General features: G+C 43.0%; 1 protein-coding gene across 6 annotated transcripts; it reads right to left on the bottom strand.

Moving 5' to 3' along the window:
• Nucleotides 1-109: 109 nt before the first annotated feature.
• On the bottom strand, nt 110-22438 carry LOC143009868 (LIM and senescent cell antigen-like-containing domain protein 1). Of its 6 annotated transcripts, XM_076161951.1 has the most exons (11): nt 22285-22438; nt 21570-21749; nt 8124-8283; nt 6951-7017; nt 6583-6703; nt 5989-6138; nt 5727-5877; nt 4651-4743; nt 4136-4184; nt 3493-3568; nt 110-1833 (listed from the first exon to the last, which is right to left on the bottom strand). In XM_076161951.1, the coding sequence occupies exons 2-11, from the start codon at nt 21596-21598 to the stop codon at nt 1719-1721; spliced, it is 1011 nt and encodes a 336-aa protein (XP_076018066.1). In that variant the 5' UTR covers nt 21599-21749; nt 22285-22438; the 3' UTR covers nt 110-1718. The 6 variants fall into 6 exon arrangements, with proteins under 6 accessions (XP_076018066.1, XP_076018068.1, XP_076018069.1 ...); XM_076161953.1 differs by lacking the exons at nt 21570-21749; nt 22285-22438 and adding an exon at nt 19830-20110; XM_076161954.1 differs by lacking the exons at nt 21570-21749; nt 22285-22438 and adding an exon at nt 18501-18520.
• Between the last annotated feature and the right edge of the window lie 4 nt (nt 22439-22442).

Genomic DNA, 22442 nt, shown 5'->3' with positions numbered 1-22442 from the left:
ATTCATTTATATTAATATTACGATAAAAAAGTATCGTGACAGCCAGAGATGAACTCGGTTTTCTTCACGTCCAACACGTACAATTTAGTAATGTGTACATGTGACATCATTGTTTGATTTACATCACCATTGTTTATTTAAAGTAGCTTCAGAGTTTCACACTGTGCATTGGAAACAACACTTTCAGTTTAAATTTAAAGGATCAACAGATACATTCAAGTAATCTCTCATTGGAATTTCCTCTCATGGGAAATCAACTGAGGAGCTGCATGTTGAATAATTGTTCCACCTCACTTTGGTAAGTTGTCTAGTTGTTTATGAAACTATTTATTACTTTACTTCATCTGAGTTGGAGGAGGAATCTCCTTTATGCTTTGGGGGGGTGAAATGACCCTGTTGCTATAAACATGAAAAAAAATTAAATAAAAGCATAAACACACGCACACACACACACACACACTGGTTGCATTGGCAGTATGTACATGTTTATATAAGACGAGTTGATTGTAATTGTAAATGATGAAAAAATAACTATAAATTCTAAAACATGCACTTTGGTGTGTTCACATGAGTAATAATTCCATTTGTCAAGCTGTGTGAATAAATATATGTGATAAATACAAGTCTGCTTGTAGTTATAACAGATTATTGGCAGGATGATATCAAATCTCTAATAGACTACTTGTTATGAAGTAGAGATTCAGCACAGAGTTCCTGTGGATGCCTTTATTTTGACTTGACACCAGTGTAGTGGTCAGTACAGCCCAATAGAACGTGTGGAATGTGTATTTCCATTAAGCTAAAACATTCTTTGCATGTTAAATACTGCACAAGTGAACTGAATCCTCCTCTTATCATTCTGTCACAATCAACAATCTGCTTAGTTTCCTCAGGGAGTCTGAGCCCTGAAGACCTCAGCACACCTCATTAAGAGGATTGCTGGATGACAAACAACAGGGACACACACGTCTCCTTACAGGCCACACACCATCAGGTGGTAATACCTCCACTTGTTTGCATGAGGATGCAGAAAGTAGAACACATGGAACAATTCAACTACAACTACAGGCAACAGTTCCATCACTATGGCAACAAACCGCCAATGCAAAAAGAAATGTATAAAGCAAAAACACAAAATGTATATATATATTAAAGAAAACAATTGCTGAATAATACATGAAAGAGAGCAAAATTGGTGAAACATACATAAGATATTACACACATTCAATAATATGACTTTTACTGCATGTTTGTTGACTTTCTTTGGGTGTACAAGAGCACCAGTAACATAATAAAGTAACATAACATAACAGCCTTGCATTCATGACAGGCAAGCAAATGATGCCTGTCACCAAAAGCTCTGTGTAGTGCCGTGAAATACAGGACCATCATCTTTGGATTTGATAAGAATGGAAGTGAAAAAGAGCTGCAGTACAGGTATTGAACCAAAAGGCACAGAAAGGATAATATTGGAAAATACTGTCAGAGTGACGAATCACCGGTTTGTCTTTTCTGTATCAGACTGATGATAGAATAACATTATAACCCTCAATCATCTGTAGCCGAAACTAAAAGGACAAAGCTCGTCCTCAGCTCTAACAAAATAATGGAGCCAATTCCAAACACAACACAAATGCTTTCTTACAGAATTTTGATTGTCGATTCTAAAAAGTGAATTGTTTCACACACGCCATCCTCGGGTTCTCATTAAGGCGTCTTTACTTCCGTGCGACAGTTTCCGACAGCTTCTTCAGCCTCTTCTTCAGCTCCAGAGGGAATTTCTCATAGCACTTCTTGCACACTGGTTTCATGTCAAACTCCACAAACTTGTTCCTGTGGAGGAGAAACGAACAACGAATGAGCCGTCTGGGTGAACTGAGTAACACGGCGTATGGTGGAGATTGGTACACGGTGGTATCACGTCCTCTCGTCTATTATAATCAACCAGTGACTCATGGCACTTTAAAATATCCTTATAAAAAGTAATCAGTTAAAGATTGCAAGGGAAATATTATGCAAGTCAAACACCATGTTGGATTTTGTTTGTTGCTGCACTGGCTTCTAACCAAGACAAGAAAATATTTCACGCCCTTGATAGACCAGTTCATCTACATGTTTTAAATTAATCAATTACTGACTGCTGTGCTGGTAACACATTTCATTTGAAAGAACTTTAAGCTTAGTGATCTGAATAAACATTGTGCAAGTCTGCTTTAAAGCCTTGGTCGATAATGTTGAAAACAAACTGAATAAAATTGTTAATGAACCGTTTGTATTAATGCTGCTTTGGGCAGAATGTAACAATCTATGTGCTGAATTCTGTACTCTTAACATAATAGTATTATAATATTTAAAAGATAACTTAGATGTAGCCCCTTGCTTGATACAATTTCCAAACCAATACTGAAGGTCTAACAATGCAAAACATCGGAATAATAGTTTTGCATTGTACTACATTTGCATTTTTGTTTTGTGTAGGCAGCTCTATAAACCGATCCCCCAGTTGCTCCTGGACTACAATGCCTCTCAAAGCAGATAATCAGCGGCGGGCCTGAACACGTGTTAGACCTCTCGGGACCACAGTTGTTCAACAGGTGCAGGAAGTGATTAAGGCTTTAGGAAATATACCCAGACAGACCAACAAAGCTTTCCATTCACCTTGTGACTGGTCCGGTTGGCCTGCATGTATTTGCATAGTACAGTAGAGGAAACTGGGCTTCAGTGGGTGCGGCTGATACATGGTTATGTACTGAAACACTTACAGCAGGCTTGGAATGGAGGTGATGTAATACTGGTTTTAGTTTGTGTTTACTGCACAAATCTCTGCTTTGGCAAGTATAATCATGATTTTGGGAACTACTCCATAAATGACCTGCTCCCAAACACTGAAGACAAACTGGGCAGATGAACAAACAGCAGTAGAACAGGAGGAAATAAGGAGGAAGATGGAAACTAACCAAGGAAGAAGAGTGGAAGTGAGGAGAAAGGAGAAAGAGCGCATTACAGACACATGGGTATCAATGGTTTCTTCTTCTTGTCTTTTGAGTCACGCTCACGCTTGGCCAGCCGGCGTTTCACGTCGTCTGGCAGCCGTTCGTAGCAATGCTTACACACCGGCTTCAGATCCATCTCCATAAACTTATCTCTGACACAGGCAGGGGAGGAAGGAGAGATTGAGACAGGATGGGTTGGACAGAAGGAGGAAGAGATAGAGAAGGGGGAGATTTGGAAAGACCAGAAGGAAACCAAAAATGAAGAGATGAGGGCAGGAGAAGAGGATATAAAGAAGAAGACAGCAATCAAGGACACAGAAGGGTGAAAAAGCTTCAGGGATGAGGAGAATATTGAATAGTGGACAGTTACAGGCAGAACAGTCAAGCACGTAGTCAGAACAGAAAAATGAGAAAGCAGTGAGCCCAGCTAACACACAGACACAGACACACACAAACACACATACAGTAAAGGCACTTCATTTATTTTCCTCTCACTTACTTGAGGGTGAGTTTGGTGTTGCAGGTGGAGCAGGCAAAGCAGTTGACACACCAGGCTTTGTTAAGGGCCGAAACCACTGAAATATATGAAATAAACACATTATTATTATTACACGATTAACACACACATTATCTCCATCTTATTTAGCCGTCCAAAGTGACTGAGCAAACTCAGAAGCCAACAGAAAAAGATGACTTATTGGAAGTCGATTTGGATAAAAGCGTCTGCTAAATGACCGTAATGTAATGTACAGAGTTAAACTAGAAATGCATTTCCTGAGGGCCAGAAAAGAAAGAAGAACCAGAAATTCAGGACTCGTTGTCGCTCAAAGGCAGAAAGAGCAAAATCAACACATTACAGTTAAAAATTCCGAAGTTTCTGTGCATGTATTTATTGTGAAGTCAAATCTGTGGAAGTTATTAAGAGAATGATTATTATTACTTTTATCACTAATTATTTGTACACGTTTTTGAAGTTGACATTTCAAGCAGCTGAGGCTCTCAGCCAATCAGCTTCAACTTGCCTCCACTCTAACAAGACGCAATACACACACAATGGGGAAGGCAAAAACTGCTGAATGGGGGGAGGAAAGCCTGAAGTCTGAAGCAAGCACCGTAATTAAAATTACACCATATTATCTCACCATCTCCTTCAATGACACGATTGCAGTGGTAGCAAACATCTCCAAACAGCTGCATGAAGAAAGATAAAGACACACTGAGTTACATATGTGATGTGTTTCTTAGTTTTGAAATTACGCAGCATCATTTTTCATATAACATGATGCATTTGGGAGCCATGCGAACAAACAGGCAACAAAGACATTTTTAATACATGTCTCTGAATGTTTTGTACACGTCATCAAATTTCTAACACTAGGTGGCGTTACATTACACTGAGTATATTCTGTCATGGCTAGATATGCGGAAATTCATCTGTACAATATTACTTAAAGGACGGAAACTGTACTTGTGACTAGTGGAACTATGTCAGTCAGTGTTTCCCATGCATACAACACTCTATACTTAAGACTCCAGACTAAAGATTTGTCATATTACATCTATCAATTCATGGTCACCATTAGTCATTGCTCAAAACCTGTTCCACTTACTCTTATATGTGTTTTTCACAACAGTAAGTTATTCAGCTGTGTGTTACCTGGTTGTAGTGGGTCTCACAGTAGGCCAGGCCCTTGCGTTCATAATGACGATGTCCGAGGAAGGGTTTCTCACACTTAGCACACACAAAATGCTGAAAACAAAACCCACAGCCAAGCGATTGTGTTAGAGCGGCCGTCATAGTCAGGATCACAGCACAACACCAGGATCACAGTCAGACCAGGATCACAGTCAGACCAAGATCGCAGTCAGCATCTCAGACCACAATTAGATCAGTTCAGTCCAACTCTGTCTGTGGTCTAAACTCAGTATACAGAGCACTGAATGATTGATAGACTAGTGACCTCTAGTGGCCATCCTAATCCTCCAAACAGATGTGAGTAATGGTTTGGAGTGACTTACAGAATTTTCAAAGGAAATGGACAATAATTCAGAGTGATACAGTCAAAGTATGTATGTTTCCTGTTAATAACCTCTAAATGTGCTTGGGGAGAAATCTGCCTCCCATCAGAGGTGGACCACACTGACAGGCTGACATGACAGTTACATGTGAGTGTATGGACGACCAGCGGCCAGGCAGTAGGGGGCAGCAGTCAGGGTGAGGCCTTTCTTTAACCCCTCACCATGTCAAAGTGTCTTTCACAATAGGCATGGCCCGCTCGCTCATAAAACGGGTGGCCCTGAAATGAGCGCTCACACACTGTGCACACATGATGCTTCATGATGTGACGGACGGAAAACAAGTGGCCATAAAAAAAAAAGTGAATAAACACAGGAAAGATGAAATGATAGAGGACAGATGGAAAGACAGCAGATAGAAAATAATGATGACACATCAATGTTCACAAGTCTGAGGTGGAAAAGAGCTGTGAAGAAAACGGAGATCATAGAGGAATGAAATTAAGGTGAAAAAATGCAGAGAGAGCAAAACAATGGCCACACTGAGAGACAGTGAATGAAGTTAAATGTAAAATCCCTGATCCATCCTCTCGATATAGGTAAATGTGAAGTAAAAACATATTCAAATTGTAAATAGACAGTATATACAAATAAAGAAACATCTTCTAGCTTTATGTAATGGTATTCTTTCACTAGATCTGCAGTGTAACATTGCACCTCCACATGCCACTGCTTGCCCATGGCATTGACCACACGACCCTCGATTGGCCTCCTACAGGCACCGCAGATCGGGACGCCCATTTTGTCATGGCAGGGCAGGCAGTAGAGCTCTCCCTTCAGCTCACGGGCATCAGCAGTCAGCTCCTTTCTACAGAGAGAAGGAGAGCAAAAACACAAGATCAGATCTGCAATATTTACATATGAGGCTATTTACACGACAACACAATTCATGGAAAGGTGTGCATGTGTGTGTATCTACCCGCAGTTGTTGCAGTTGAAGTGATCGGGGTGGTACGGGTCGTTCTTGAACAGCAGAGGCTGCTCTTCGATGATGGCGTGACACTTCTGACAGATGTACTTTCCGAGGCCTCGAGCCTTTTCTCGATTGTGACACGGACGACAAAGGTGCCTGATGGGAGAGACAGACAGGAAAATAGACGAGAGATGGGAATGGTGACAGAAAGACAGGCAGACACTGTTTCAGTGATCCCGTAAAATATCAAATATCAAACCCTGATCCTCCGGCTGTAGGCCAACTTTGGATACTGTAGCCGTGGTAACGCATATACAGTTTATGTTCAGCTTAGAGGTTTCCATCTCAACTGACACTTCAATCATTATTATTGCAGAAGTACATTAGAAAGAGATTCAGGAGGAGAATGCTGTGTAGTATAAGGGAGTAACAATAGGGACACATCAATACCTGACAAAGAAATATTGAAAGGAAGAGTGAAGAATCCATATAAATGCTGGTTTTAATGACATCATAAACCCTTCTCCTGTCTGTCAGAGCTGTGGTACTGTATGTCGGTATGACAGCCATCTTCGTGGACTTGGCTGAAGAAGAACTGACCTGCCGGCATTCTTGACAAATCCGACGTCGGCGAGCACGGCCTGGCAGATGTCACAGCAGAAGCAGTCCGGATGCCAACTGTTGTTCATGGCTTTGATCACACGGCCGATGATGAACTCACCTGAGAAAAGCACACAAGAGTCCGGATTTTTAAACTACACTGAATTGCTATTTATGATATTCCAACTGGGCAACCGTCGACAACATTTTCCTGTTCACAATACTTTCAACTTGAACTATTTCCCTGTCTGTCACCCCATGCATGCTGGGATATGATCCTCTTCCCTCAGACCCCGACAGGTGTAAGTAAGCATGTACAGAAAGTGAGTACTGTGCTTGTCCTCATCTACTGCAGTTCCTATACTCACCACATTGGTGGCAGCAGGGAGCAAAGAGCATCTGGAAGTCGTGTTCACAGTATTTTCTCCCTTCAAACTGTCAAAAGAATTCAAAGTTAATTACAGAGTAGATAACATTGTTTGTAAAGTCAGTGGCATCAAAATAAAGTTGCGGGCTGTTGTGACTTTGTTGTGTTTTGAGTCTCAAGTCAGCAACAACGGTCTATGATTCAAATACATCCACATATGACCCATGTTCACATAAGACTGTGCTATCTGTGACTCTATCCACCATTAATAAAAATAAAGATAGTGTTTTTCAGTGCAGGGTTGCCATCTCCTTTTAAAAATGGATCCTACTTTTATTATTAATTTCCTGTTGACGCAAGCAAAAAGGGCGACTCTCCAGCCGTTTGATGTGACAGAATCTGGCTGAGACAAAGCGTGTGTGGGAGGAGTGTGTTACCTAGTGTGTTCATGGAAAGAGCAGTGTCATCGATCGCATTGAATCAAAGGTTCATACAAACAGCATCTCTGGCCTTGATGTTTAAAAGTCCATCTTTGAACGCCTCCTCTTTGATAAACTGACTTAACAGAAGCGTGTCAGGCTCCCTGGGACATGCTGGAGAGGCATCTGGCCTTGCGTCCGAACTGCTGGCTTACTGGCAGCAGGCTTTTAAATAGTCCAATAATACATCAAGGTGCAGCTGATCTGTGTTTATTTAACAGGACAGGAGTGTATGAATTGATTGCTCAAAGGGGGAGTGCTGTTCTCCACCTGCACACACACTCATGAATCTATTTCAAACAGGCTGGCTTATCTCCTGTTGTTAAATGATAGTGGTAGCTGTCAAAATCATGGTAACAGGTCAGAACCAAATCTCTACAATGTTTAAGGAGGAGGAAGGATTATGAGAGACAAAACTGAAACTGTGTGGCTTTCTTAGAGTATCAGATAACACTGGTGAGGCTTGTTACTGTTTCAAAGTTGAGAGACAAAGCGTTGAGAGGAGTGGACCCATACTCGCTCCTCTCCGGAAGAATGCAGCAGAGTGACAAATAAAATGAGATAAGAAGATATAAACGTCATAGCAGCTCGTGACTAAGCACAGAGATCTGCAACACGGTAGGAGTGTCAGGTGGCAGTGTGATGCAGATGAGTGTGTTCTGTTAGCGGTGAGTCACACACACACTGAGTGTTACCTCATAGAAGAGTCCCTCGGGAAACTGCTGGAAACACTGAGCGCAGACGAAGCACTGCTCGTGGTAAAGCTCTCCGTTGCTGTTCACGATCTTCTCAGCCGGGGCGAAGCCGCTCCGGCAGCGCTCACACATGGCATTGGCCAGAGCATTGGCCATGTTGCTGCGGGGATACAAAGAGAAAGTCATGGTTAATATCAGCGAGAATTTAAGTAAACCAGCGAAATAGATGAAACTTAAAGTAAAATAATCTACAGAATAATATTTCTGTTTGTAATTATGTTCAAAGTTCTATTTATTCTGAAGTTGTGTATGTTATGGGTTCCCTGGTTACATAAATCCTAAAGAGTGGACAGAAACCTTTGGGCAAGGCTTGAGCCAAGATCACACACACTAAACACTATTATTCCAACTTCAATCACATTTTTCTCCCCATTATTAAAGAAAAAACTGTGAAATGTACTGAGTAAAGAACATAAACCTAAGCTGTGTGTGCGTGTGTTTTGGTTCCCTTGTTCACTCTGGCCCGTCTTATCAGGGCGTGGAGCTAAATGAGATGGGAAGTCTGTGTGATGTCTTTGGAGAAACAAGCTGAGGTTACCGTCCACCCAGCTGGACGCAATAACCTATGAGCCTCCACAGTGTGTGTCTGCGCGTCCGCGGTGTGTGTCTGAGCCTCCACGGTGTGTGTTTGCGTCTCCAGCCTGCAGAGGTTCAGCTGTGTTCTTGGTTAGTGTCAATCACACTGCTGCTGCTGCTCTTTTAGTAAGACATTGTGTTTCCTCAACAACACTGCAGTAAGAACTCTTTGTTGTGGTGGAAATGAACCACACCCAGAGGCATTTCAGGCCCAAATTTTGTACCACTTTTTACTACTTCCTGTGCCCAAGCATACAGAACAAACAGCACCCAATGAGTCTTCGGAAAGTGACTAAGCAAACGTCAGGGAAGACTCTCTTTGTACGACGACAGGGTGAGGTTACAGCGCCAGTCAGTTTGCGCTGCAACTTGTGTGCTGTTGCTCCATAACATCAAATAGTTAAGAGAATGTGGCTATCTGGGAATCACAGAAATACAGAATATGTTGCTTTTATTGGGCTGTGCAGCTTGTGTCTTGTCACTGACGTGAATCCCAAATACTGCATCTCCAAAAAACGATTTGTAAATTCGCTGGCGTATCACTTTAAACCCAACAACCAGGAAACAAGGAAGGAGTGGAAGGTATCCTGGCTTTCTTGAAAAGGTCAAAATACCTTTTGTCCATGTATCTAAGCAACACACACACACACGCACGCGCACGCACACTTCAGATTAAACACACACAAACACACACACTGCTCACCAGCTCTCATTTCTCTGACCCTCTCCCCCGACACTGAAACAAGACTTGGGACTTACTGTACACACAGACTACAATTGGAGCTTCTTACAACAAACATACCAAACAGAACAGTTGTTCTATGTAAGTGTGTGTCTGTCCCTATGTCCCCCACACACATGCACACACTCCCTGTCCTGTCACAGGGACCAGTGGGAGGAAGTGATACACCCTTTCAGCGTTTCCACCTTCTAATCTTCCCCTCGAAATGTCACACTGGTGCCACCACAGAGTTTCTTTTTTTCTTATACTGCATAAGTCGTTGTGCCGGTGTTTCTGCGCCCCATTTTGACGCTTGTATGCCAAACTAACTGCTGACAAAGGCAGATGTTTCTGGAAAAGCAAGGTATGAACCCCATGAAGCTGCTCTGTGTGTTGAAATGGAGGCTACTAGAACAACCCTCTGTTCTCACCAACATCCCTCCTCTACTCCTCCTCCTGCTCCTCCTGCTCCTCCTGCTCCTCCTCCTCACTGGATGAATATTCAAAGCTTACAGACCTTTGTTAATTTCTCACTGCTTCCTGTCTCCTTTTTTAAGTCATTATTTCACTCAAACTATCTTCTCAGACTCGAGCGTTTGGACCCTGATGTAGTTTTAGGCATATACGTATGTATTCCGAGATTTCAAAATTGAATCGCTGATCTATCCATGTTTCCAACATGTTTCTCAACCTCTCCCTCTCTCTGACAACAAGGATGGGATTGGTCAACGTCAAGCATATGACACCGAAACATCTTTAGCAGTTTTGTAAGAATGCACTTCAGGCTACACAATCCTAACACTAACACTTTAAATATTTATAGTTTTTGCTCACTCCCAGGATCGTTCCTCCATGTTCTTCCTCATTGGCTACAGACTTTTAGCCTTTTCGTCTTCTTTTAGCAGTAATGTCTGCAGCCTGCTTGCTGTCCACCTGTCAGAGCTGAGATGTTTCCTGTCTTATTTCACGATGATGTAAAGCAACAAACCCAAACTCCTCTTCAAAATGTCCATCACAGCCATGGATGACATCATGACGTGTAGCCGGTCAATGTTGTTCTGCGGTCTATGGTGGATCCATTCAGTCTGAGGAATGTATATTTAGTCTTCCTGTCTCATGGACACATACTTGGCATGCCACTTGGCATATTCTGCTTTGCATAACAAACTCCCCCTTGGCACAAAAATAGCCCCGATAGTGAAGGCTCTCTCCCTCTGGGCCTGGAGCGATCCCTGCACAAACATGGCACCTACCAGAGCTTAAGCATATCAAACGAAACGGTAAGCTCCGGCTACTGCAGTACCAGAATTCTTCACATTCTGTAACACTACAGTAATCCCCGAGAATAAAGATTAGGAGGATGTCAGTGTTAAAAAGCGGGTGAAGACACTAAACTCCTTAATCAGGCATACAGGCATTTTACTGCGGTGTGATTGGATAATCCTACAGGGAATGACGATGGTGATGGGAATTCTGCAATGTGTCAAAGCATCCTGCATCCCATCATCACAATCAAGCCAAAGAAAAGACTACCAACTCCCTGCACTGACACTTAGCGCATTTACTTTTCATACACACCACAACTTCTAATTTTGTCAATCCGTCAAAAACCATAATCACATTCAAATTGATTTCAAATGTCGGGGTGAATTGGCTTTTAATCAGAGTAAACATCCTCCAAATGTATTTCCTCACCTGTTGACTGATGAAACAACAAGTTGCTTATACTGTGATTATCAGAATCCTTTAAATTCATCCATGAACATAAGGCAACTTACTCACGTTTGGCTTAATTGCAGAGAGAAGTCTAGTTCTCATGTAAACACGATGGTCAGGCTTGAATCAGTGTGTTTTTGAAGGATGATGGTAACTCTGAGCGCTTGTTGTTGAAGCTGCAGATAGCTGATATTTTGGGCCGCGATTTTTGTGTGACTATAATAATCCTAGAGGATGATGCAGCAGCTAAACAATCATGTAATGTTATAGGTGACAGCCATTACGCTCATCCTTTTGATGGGTCAGCTGCTTCTTCAGAAAACAAACACAGAGAAATCATCAATCATCAAGATAAACTAAACACGAGCCCAGAGAAGAACTTCCATAAACTCAGACTCCTTTCCTCTGATCTGTGTACTTACAAGCGAGCGTAAAAATCACAGAACTCCTTATAGACTTTGACATCGCTCTTCCTTCTCTGGGACTTGGACACAGGGACCTCGGCCTCTCCTCCGTCCCCACCCTGAGGCCCCCAGTGGCCCCCGTTCATCTCACCGTGAGGGAGATCTGCCGCTTCCTCATTTTCAGGTATTGATGGTGGCAGGGTACGACCGTTTATCTCCATACTTGCTGACAGCAGCCTGCCCCCCCGTTTCAAAGATACTTAGGTCCAAACAGTCCAACGACAATCCTCTGGACCGGTTTAATGCTTCATTCAGTTCCTGGTTTCCAGTGATTTCTAGTCAAGCTCCTTGATATCACTGCTGGGAATCCAGTGTGCGGTGGGAACAGTAATCCACATAGCAAGAGACTAAAACACTGATCGTAGCGTACTGGGTATACACTCGCTCTCTCTTACACACCCTCTCTCTGACTCCTCTCCCTCTCTCTCTCTCAGTCACATACACACACCTCACACACAGAGCCTGCCCTCCTGTCTCACTCAATGTCTATTCTTGGGTGGGTTACTGAAATTAAAGAGCCCACCCTGATGCCTGTCCACACAGAGGTCACTGTGCTGTGACACACATATACGCACACACACAGAGAGAGAGAGAGAGAGAGAGAGAGAGAGAGAGAGAGAGAGAGAGAGAGAGAGAGAGAGAGAGAGAGAGAGAGAGAGAGAGAGAGAGAGAGAGAGAGAGAGAGAGAGAGAGAGAGAGAGAGAGAGAGAGAGAGAGAGAGACTACTATTCTGCAAATGTTATGGAGGTGGTGTTCCTCAGGGGTCAATCATAGGTCCACTACTGTTTTTGATATGAACGTACAGTATACTGTTTCTGTCCTGATAAGCCTGAGGTCTGCACCCACTTACTTCAGAGGGTCCGAACCTGGGGACTATAAAGCCATCTGCATTCCATCCAACTAAATGATAGATCTTAATGGATGGCATCTTAAAATAAAGAGGACTTCACAAACCACCAATAGCAACAAGCCGGAACTGTAAAGACACAGTGAGAAAACATCTTTGATTCAGGGAATACTGTTATTTATAGCTGAACACTGGAGGACTTAAAGGAGAAGGACAATGTTCTCATCTTCTGTATGCGTGTGTGTGTGTGTGTGAGAGAGAGAGTTGAAATATGTCCCGTTCATGGTTGTAACAGTCTTCTCTGTGACTCCATCATTCTACAAATAGCTGCCCAGCAGAGCCTCAACTCCAAACTTGGCATTGGCAGCTGCTGGTTTGTGTCCGTGTGTATGTGAGCTTGTAAACACAGCAGGGGCCGAAACCTGTGAGAGGAGCTCTCACACTGCAATCCAAAGTCAAGGGTCCAAGTCCATAAAGTTACTTCTCCTGAGGAATCAATTTCTATGGACTACACCCCACTTTTTGATATACTATTGTATTTTTCCCCTCTGTGTCCTGTCATCCTGATCCAAGAAGGAATGTTCTTTCATTGTGCACTTGTACATGGTTGACAGAACAATATGGCTTAAACTGAAAGACAGTGAAACTGAACTTTTACCATATGATTCTAGGGGCTACCAGAGACTAGCAATAATGAATAATAAAAGAAAACTAAAAATTCGCGCTTTCGGTGCTTTGTCACTGGGTTCACTGATGTCTTACACAAGGAGTCAAGGATATTCATCAGGATCCATCTAAACAACTTTCCTCCAAACTGAACAAAGTCTGTAGAAATGTCACATCTCCTGAGGTGGAGCTAACCAGTCACTCTCATCTACTGGGAGCCAGTGATGACTGACAGGAGTACAATGGACAGAGGGTGGGCACGGCCCAGGAAACACGTAACCCTTCCCTTCTGATTAGATAATGCGACTGATGATAGTGTTTGATTGATTAACTTACACCAAACCTTTGATGGTAATTCACCAAAAACATGATGCAATATTCACTTGACAACAAGTTAAGTTGTCAAGATTCCTGAGTGTGGTGCACTGAGACCATTTCCCGAGTCCCAATATGAATGCCAGGCTGAACTTAAAAATGGCCGACAGTTGACTGTTAGCAGTCTGTCGCTGAGATACTGAGACTTCCTCACTGAATCGGCAAAGGTCACGGGAGAGGCCAAAGGTCAAGTCACACGTACCAGATACGAAACACACACATGAACAGAGTCGAGGCGGGGCTTTACAAAGTTAGATGCGTTATATATCTGACAGGAATTTACTACAGTAGTTGAGGGACGAGTTCAGTTTCCAAAAACAGATGGGACAATATGACAAACAGCTGTAAAACAGCCAGAAATAATGGTTCATTCAATACCACACCCAAGCTCAAATGAACTCACAGTATATGTTACAAAGTCTTATCTTATTTAAATCTGCAAATCCACCTCATTCCTTAAGAAATATGACACACGCCATTAATACAATAATTTAACTTTTAATCTAATAAAGGCTTGAATTAAAGGAAATCACGTGTGTACATAATGCGATAACCTCATTACTGGGGAATAGTGAGGCTCACACCCTGGATCACAACAGCTCAGACACCAAATTCATCAGATGAAGAAAGATGAGTTCCTTTTTAAATGAATTAGAAAGTTAAGCAGCAAAAGAAAAAAAAGGCTCTTATCCAAGTCAAACAATTTCCAGGAGACAGAAGGGAACAGTGTGTTTTAGTCGCTTTCTCGCCACAATTAAAAACAGAAGAGACACCTACTGGACAAGATCGTAACGTCACTGCTGGTGTGCAACTATAAAGAACACAGAGTAACATTACGGCTGACCTGCTGTGATTTTGGCCTTAAACATTTGGGAGCGGTGAAGGTCTGTGTCTCATGTGGAAACAGACAATCCAGTTTAATCTGTCACACACCCACTAAAGGTCAGATCCAGTTTTAACATGCGGTAGGTGTGTGTCCTGCCAAAATCAAAGAAAAAAGAGCAGAAGATGGAGGAAAGTCAAGTTAAAATCCTTCAGAAACATGACCTTTCAACAGGGAAATCAGTTCATTTGTTTTGAAAGTGTAGCTCTCTTGGTCCTGGTGTGCAAAAGGTTTTCATGATGTCAACGCTCAGCTGGTGCTAGACAACCAGGGTCAGGCCGAACAAATGAACCCAACACACCCCGCACACACACTGTGTCAACAGCAACCATAGCAACACAGACATGATGGTCTGCATAGGCCAAAACATTCTCCTTTGGAAAGGTATGGAGTGTGTGCTCACTGTACACTCCAAGCAGCACACACAAGCACACACACACACAGACACACATCCCTTAATGATTCAATGACTGCATTGTTCCGAACCAACATTTGCTTTGTTGAGCACTTTTTGATTGTCTGACCTTTACAGGCTCCGTTCTCTTATTGGAAAATAGAAGAAGAGCCACAACACACAGAACTCAGAAGACAAAATGACTTCACTATCTGCAGAAATGACTAACTGACTATGACATCGCTCATAAATGATCAATACTATTATGTTACAAACGCAGGCGGTAATAAAACTCAAATGATTGATGATCATGATCAACGATGATCATTTTATGAGAAGAAAAAAGCAGTAAATGAAGTGTTTGTTCACTCTGTGACATTTTCACTGCAAAGAGAGAGACAGAGAGAGAGAGAGAGAGAGAGAGAGAGAGAGAGAGAGAGAGAGAGAGAGAGAGAGAGAGAGAGAGAGAGAGAGAGAGAGAGAAAGAGAAAGAGACAGAGAGTCTGCATAGAGAGTCTGCATTCCTCACATTACTACAGCCCTCTAATCACTGAGAGGGGGAGAGAGAGAGCAGGAGAGAGAGGGGAGACAGAGAGGGAGAGAGAATTGAATTTAATGTGATTGTAAGAACGTTTACATGTTGTTCATCTCTGCTGCTGCAGGTCACATGACTGAGAGGAATTCTGCATCACTTACAGGAATATTTACTGATCAAACACTTCACATCTCACCTGACAACACACACACACACACACACACACACACACACACACACACACACACACACACACACACACACACACACACACACACCAGGTCAGGCATTACTGTGTGTGTGCGTGTGGTTCTGGTGTTTGTGTAATAACACTGAAAACAAAATAAGGTCAAGCAGCAACAGTCCAGATTACAAATCAGCAACAATAATAAAAGTCCAGTTTGTGAGGTGCAGGCGGCACATTAAAGACGTGAACACTTAGACGTGAAAGCTCATTAATAAAGGTTCAAACAGGAAGTTCACTAAATGAGCGACACAATGAAAACACTTCTCGTCAGGATATGGAGGTCTGGAGCTTCACACACAGCAACCACACACACGCCGTGGGTGCTGATGGGTCGGATCAGGGCTGTGCAGAGAACGCGTGATTGTGCAACATCACATCACATCCTGTACTGCATGTGCTCTCTGTGTGTGTGTGTGTGTGTGTGTGACTCGTGTAGAAAATAACAGGAAGACTTAATGTTTGAGAACAGCCAAGCGTGCAGCTGATGATGTTGAATCAGACGTCTTTATGTGTTTATCCCTGTGTATGTGTATGTGTATGTGTGTGCTCATTTTTGCTCTGTTCTGTGTAACGTAACAACAGAAACACCTCAGTGCTATGCAATCTAGTGCAGTGCCGCCGCCACCACACACACACTCAGCTCACCGGCGTCACTACATTTGACTTTTTCTGACTGACGCGCACACACACACACACATTTGGTCCCCACTTTCCTCCCCAGAGACACACATTCACACACACACACACATACTGTACCTCACGCTGTCTCTAGCCACACTTCCATAGCTGTCGGGTCTCTCCTGTCTCCGTCTGTACAGGTCTGAGTTTGACAACTCTTTCAGCCTCAGCGAGCTCATCCCTCCTTCTCCTCTCTCCTTCCTCTCTTTAATCCTTCCTTCCTTTAACTTGTCTGCTGGAGCTCTGCGAGGAAGCAGCGTGCGTTCATGTATGATCCAAATGAACAGTCTCTCTCTCTCTCTCTCTCTCTCTCTCTCTCAGCACACCTACAGGACACACACCCTTGAGGAAGGACACACTGAGCGACTGAGGTGTGGTTTCACAGCCTGCACACCTATCAGCTACGTCTCACTGCCCTTCCCCCCTCCTCCTCCTCCTCCTCCTTCTCCTCCTCCAGCAGGTACGAGGAGAGAAGAACGCCACAGACCCAACAAACTGATTTGACAGCAGAGACAGAAGCACACTGGCCTTTTTGTCCTTCGCCCCCCTGCCCCCGTCCGTCTGTGTTCGCCACCTACTTCTTCTTCTCTCAGCATTTTTCCGTCTTCCAAGACAAAGACAGCCGATCTGCAACAAATCTGTTTACAGCTGATAAGGGCTGACGTGAACGTGGAAAGTGGGTAAACCCGCAAAGAGCAATCAACAAACTTCTGTCATATGATTTCAAACTGTTTCTCACGTTCATCAATAACACACACACACACACACACACACACACACACACACACACACACAGCAGCCATGATCACATGTTTTCAACACAGCGGGTTGTGCCAAGGGATTTATTACGACTTTACGTTAAACTTCACACTGGCGTCACAATGGTTGCGTTCAGGCTCAAAGCAGCGTGACTTTATTCTCTAGTTTGTTTTCGCGCCGTTTTTTGCTGTCGACCGTGAGAATCTTTCCCAACTGAACACAACAAGCTATTGAGAAACGTCCATCGATGAATAATTCATCACCAACGTCCCCAGCAAGACTTCTTCCCACCCATCACACACACAAACGCACACAAACACACATCACAACAGACCAACATGGCTCAGGGATGTTTCATGTGTGAAGGAGATAAATGTTATCTACACACAACAACGTAAAAATTCTAATGAGGGGACGGATCAATCGGTGGATCAATCACCCAACTGTCCATAAACTGAGGTCCTCCGATTGATTGTTTGATTGGTTGCTCTGATCCATTGGCTGCCGGTCAATTAGAAGCAGCAGACGAGAATCAATCCAACATGTTCTCACTGTTTGATCATTAATTACTTTGCCCCGCCCCCGCTCCAAAAACACCACACTGACACGTGAAGAGTTCACACACCTTCCTCAGCCTGCCTTAACCTGTTCAACATTCCACCTCAGTCTGACTAACACACACACACACCCGCACCCACACACACTCATGTTCAAACACACACACACAGCTTGAGGTCCCGTTATACAGTGAAGCAGTAGAGACACGGTAAGACCAGGCTGTTTCCATGTGGGACGTTAAGGTCGTCAAAGGAAACAAAGCTTTCGTTTTCACTCTCACTTCAACTCTGTGTGTGTGTGTGTGTGTGTGTTGAAGTACTTGAAATTACTGAACATTGTGTGTTTGTGTGCGCCATGAAGGAATCACACTTAATGTCACAAAGTTTTGGATTGAAGTCTGTCTCTGTCTCTCATGTACACCGCCACACTGTGGACAACAATGGTACAGCAATTCCAAGTCCATCAACTTCAATCAATAACCCTGTGAAACATACTATACTGATAGTGAATCAAAGTTTGTTGGACACATTACAAGAATGATATCTCAAATCAGCTCTGTTATGTTTCATGATGATCACATATGTGTGTGTGTGTGTGTGTGTGTGTGTGTGTCATACTGTGTGTGTTCTTGTATTCTCTGTGGTCCTGAACCACAAACCTTATCAAATCATTCTTATACATATTTTGTTGTCAGTATATTCTTAATTTTAATCCTGCAGCAGCAACATCACTCATACGGGTCAATGCAATTATTGGGAAGCTCTACATCACATATTCTGTATCAACATAGAGCGGCAGAAATCTTACAGAGCAAGTGTTGATCTTCTCTGACATACAGCGAGGAAGTCAGACTCCCTGCTGCAGTAAATACATATTAAAGTATGAGGAACCATCTTACCACTGTGCTGGTCAAACCGTTGTTGCTTCTGTCACTGCAAACACCCCTAGTGCTCTTATCACACACTGCATGGCCACATCACTTCCTGTGTGCTCGCTGGTGTGTGTCAGTGTGTGTGTGTGTGTGTGTGAATGTTTGTGTCTGTCAGTGTGTCAATAAGTGTTTGCGAGTGGAGAGATGGGGGGGGGGGGGGAATCAGCTGTCTGGTCCTGGTGGAGGTGGAGCACAGAGCAGAGAACTCAGTCACCAAACTCAACACAGAACAGAGCACTAAGTAATGTTTGTGTACATGTAAGGCAAATCTGATTACATTGAAGTGTTGGGAGGTCTTGTCCAGTAGGTGGCAGCATTTTCTGCCAGTTTGCAGACCCCAAACAATGTTAAAGATCACCCTCTGATCTCTTGCAGGTCACTCACATTAATGACCTGTGACCTTATGGCTGATCAGCACCATGCAGCTGTCAGGCCATGATGGAGGCATTGTTTGTTAGGCTCTTACCTTCACACAGTGGTTTGGTCCACATGTCTAATTAAGGACATGTGTGTCTGTGTGTCTCTCTGTGGTGTGAGTCTGGGAAAGTTGCCGTATAAAGAAACTGGACTTACCCTTCTCACCGCTGCCAGCTCAGCTATACAGACGGAAGGGTTTGTGGGTTTGTGGTGAAATAAAACGCAATGAAAATGTATTTAAACGACTAAAACTGGTCAGAGCTGAGAGCAGAGAGGCTTAATGACAGTGTCAGTGTGGAGAGTCCATCATTAGCATCACTAAATGTAGGACAGCACAGGAAATGGCGAGTTTCCTGTCCGACAGACTGAACTGTGATTGGTCAGAGTTGTGGGACCTTCAGCACAGATCACAACAAAGTTCAAATGGACCATAAGTAAGAACGCAGCAAATGAAAACGTCCCGTAACATCTGAGAAAAGATCCTGAGAAATGTTTCTAATCTTTCCATTTCTAGTCTTTGACGTGTGACCATTTGTTTTTCATAGAAATCTGAAGATACTGTTTCACTTGTTTGTATTCTTCAGATGTAAATGTGACTTAAGCGCCGTTTAACTCAACAAAAGACGCCTAAACTCACCACAGAAAGTCACAATAACATGCATGAACACATTTAACACAACCGGCCGAAGAACGACAAAATGAACAGAGCAGAATAGCAGCATTTCAACACACACACTTCCTGTTTTGACAGTGAGAGAGTTACTGTATCTTTAGGCTATAAAAAACGCTGAAACCCAAAGCAGGAAAAACCAACACATCCAAAAAACAAAAGTAGACGCACGAATCCACTCAGTCCACACAGAGTCACGCTTCTCTCACCAAACATGGACAGGTCCACACTGTGGAGACGGGGGACATTCCTCTCAGCTCCTGTTGTATCAACACATTGTGGACTAAAATGTCCTAATGCTTTGGGAATGCAGGAACGGCGAGGCGTCAGAAGCTCCATGCAGGCCTGAGCGAAAACTATTACATAAACATATCACGTTCCAATTTGATTGACAAAGGTAAGTGCTGTTATAGCGCCATCATCAGGTCGATAGAGGTTTCATGTCGACTGAGATGAATATAAAAACTCAGCAGCCACACAGAAGCTTTATGCTGCTGGACACAGAGACAGACAGAGACTCTGCTGTGGTAAAGAGGAACAGGAAACGGGTTTGAAAACAGTAAGTAGTGTCCACTGAGAGTGTGTGTGAACATTCCTGAGCAGGGAGTTACTGTGTCTCCAGAGAATTGACAGATGCCCTCTGTCCTCATTTAACTTGTCCCTCTCCCTCATCTGTCTGTCTCATATGTGGGGTTTGACCACTTCATCCTACCGCCTGTGTGCAGTGATGATGGTTTGTAATGTGTCTCTCTGTACGTTTACATGCATGTACATCAATTTATTCAGGCATGTAAACATCTTAATCGCAGAATCTACACACAAAAACACACACACACACACACACACACACAGTAATTATGGCAGGAACAGGAAGTGCACTATGGGAGAGGAAAATCAGGGTAACGAATACAGACTAATTGCATTTCAGCTCTGAAGCACATCAGCCTGCTACAATCTATAGACAGAGACAATAACAAATATTGATCAGGGATTTAATGTGATTGAGTGTGTATTGCTCCCCGGAGAGCCCACCATGGAAGTAATCAATGTGATCGATTATACCTTTGACAATAACCTCATATCTGAATCATAATACAAACATGGATCCTTGTTTTGCAGGTGCATGAGATGGGGTAAACGCAGCAGAAACATGAGGGTGTGTGTGTATGTGTGTGTGTGTGTGCTGTAGTTTGAATCCTCATAGCTCATAACTGTGTCACTGTATATACTGTAAAACAATGGAAGGCTCAACATAAACGGATCAAAACTGTCCCAAGCTTCCTGTTTTAAATGAGAAGCTGATTTGCATAACTCGCTTATATCGTAGCACTGTGACATCATCACCGTGCTGGTTTCTGTGATACAACATAAACTTAAAAGATCATAATGCACTAAGCAGGTCACTTCTAGGATTGTATACACATGTTCACACCTTAATCTACAAGATTTAGAAATATGATCAGATCAGTACAACTCATGTACTCAGTAATGTTGTCTCTGATTCAAAGCAATAATCAGATTTGTGTTCTCTAACTTTTCAACAACATCAGTATTCATTTATTAATATCTACAGTACAGGTCCTTAACTGAAGTCATCCAAATGAGATAACTGTGACACCACTTTCCCTGTTACCTCACTTCTATTCTTCATCCTCCTCCTCCTCCTCCAAAGCGTCCAAACTGTACTGAACTTCCAACAGAAACGTATAGATTTAAACTAATTTACACTCGACTATTTATATTTGAAAAGGGGACACTGTAACGTTCTCCAAGAGAAACAAGCAAACTATTCTTGGTTTGGTCATTACAGCCAACAGCGACGCTGAGGTCACCAGTTAACACGGCCACTCGCGCGTCCACAACCCCGGATAGCTTCTTACTTTCCAAACAAACAACTTCCCAGTGTCCAGCGCATGTTGGAGATGAAGCCCGGCAAAGCGGTGACTCACCCGTTAGTGAGCTCACTGATACCCAGCATCCTGCGCTCTGTGCCCGGCGTGGATTCGTCTGACCTTCCGCAGCTGCTCCAGATGTTCTCCTGTCCGGGATGGAACCTCAGCGCTACGGAATGGCGAGGAACGGCCTCGCCTCTGTCCACCCACAGCACCACACCACGCTTCCTGTTACACCTTTCAACGTAAAAGGGCGATTTAGTTCAGAAAATTTGCACAAATCACATAAAGGACTATTTAAATGATAATGAAGAGAAATAATGGTCGGAAATCCTCACGGGTAAGAATTTACATAACAGCAAATGTTTCAAGATTAACATAAGAAACATGAAATTCAATGATCCTGAACGCTTAAAAAGTGTCAAGTTAACCCTGCCGTTTCCGGAGTCTGGGGCTTCAGGGTACCAATGGATGTAACCGTGCTCCGTGTCAAAAAATAAAATGTTTGCGCATCATACGTAGATTAAAACATAGTGACATTGCCTCATTATTTGCCATGATGCCCTGACATAAAATTTGTATAAGCAAAACATGACGAGAGGCTGCGAGTTATAATTTGTGATTCATTCGTTGTTTTCAAACCTAACACAGACTGAGACTTTACAAGAATGCTTCTTCCAGATTGAATTAAAGCAATTTGTTATGAAATAATGATTGAAACTTGCAATCATTTTATGAAGTGGTGTGAGTGGCGATCTTCAGATATACCTACCTTAATTGTGAAGGCTGCTGCAGTAGTTTCCGGTTGTATGTCGCGCGGTTATGAGTTTCTGGCTGAATCTGTGAACTTCACTGCTGCACAAACACTTTATAACTTTTACTGTCAGACCCGCCCTGCTAACACACACACACACACACACACACACGTAG

Source organism: Genypterus blacodes, unplaced genomic scaffold (genome assembly GCF_046128005.1).
Source record: "Genypterus blacodes isolate CSIRO-AG114 ecotype Tasmania unplaced genomic scaffold, CSIRO-AGI_Gbla_v1 ptg000118l_1, whole genome shotgun sequence".
Classification (NCBI taxonomy): domain Eukaryota; kingdom Metazoa; phylum Chordata; class Actinopteri; order Ophidiiformes; family Ophidiidae; genus Genypterus; species Genypterus blacodes.
Note: the sequence above shows the minus strand (reverse complement) of the source record. Positions and strands in the feature narration are given on the sequence as shown.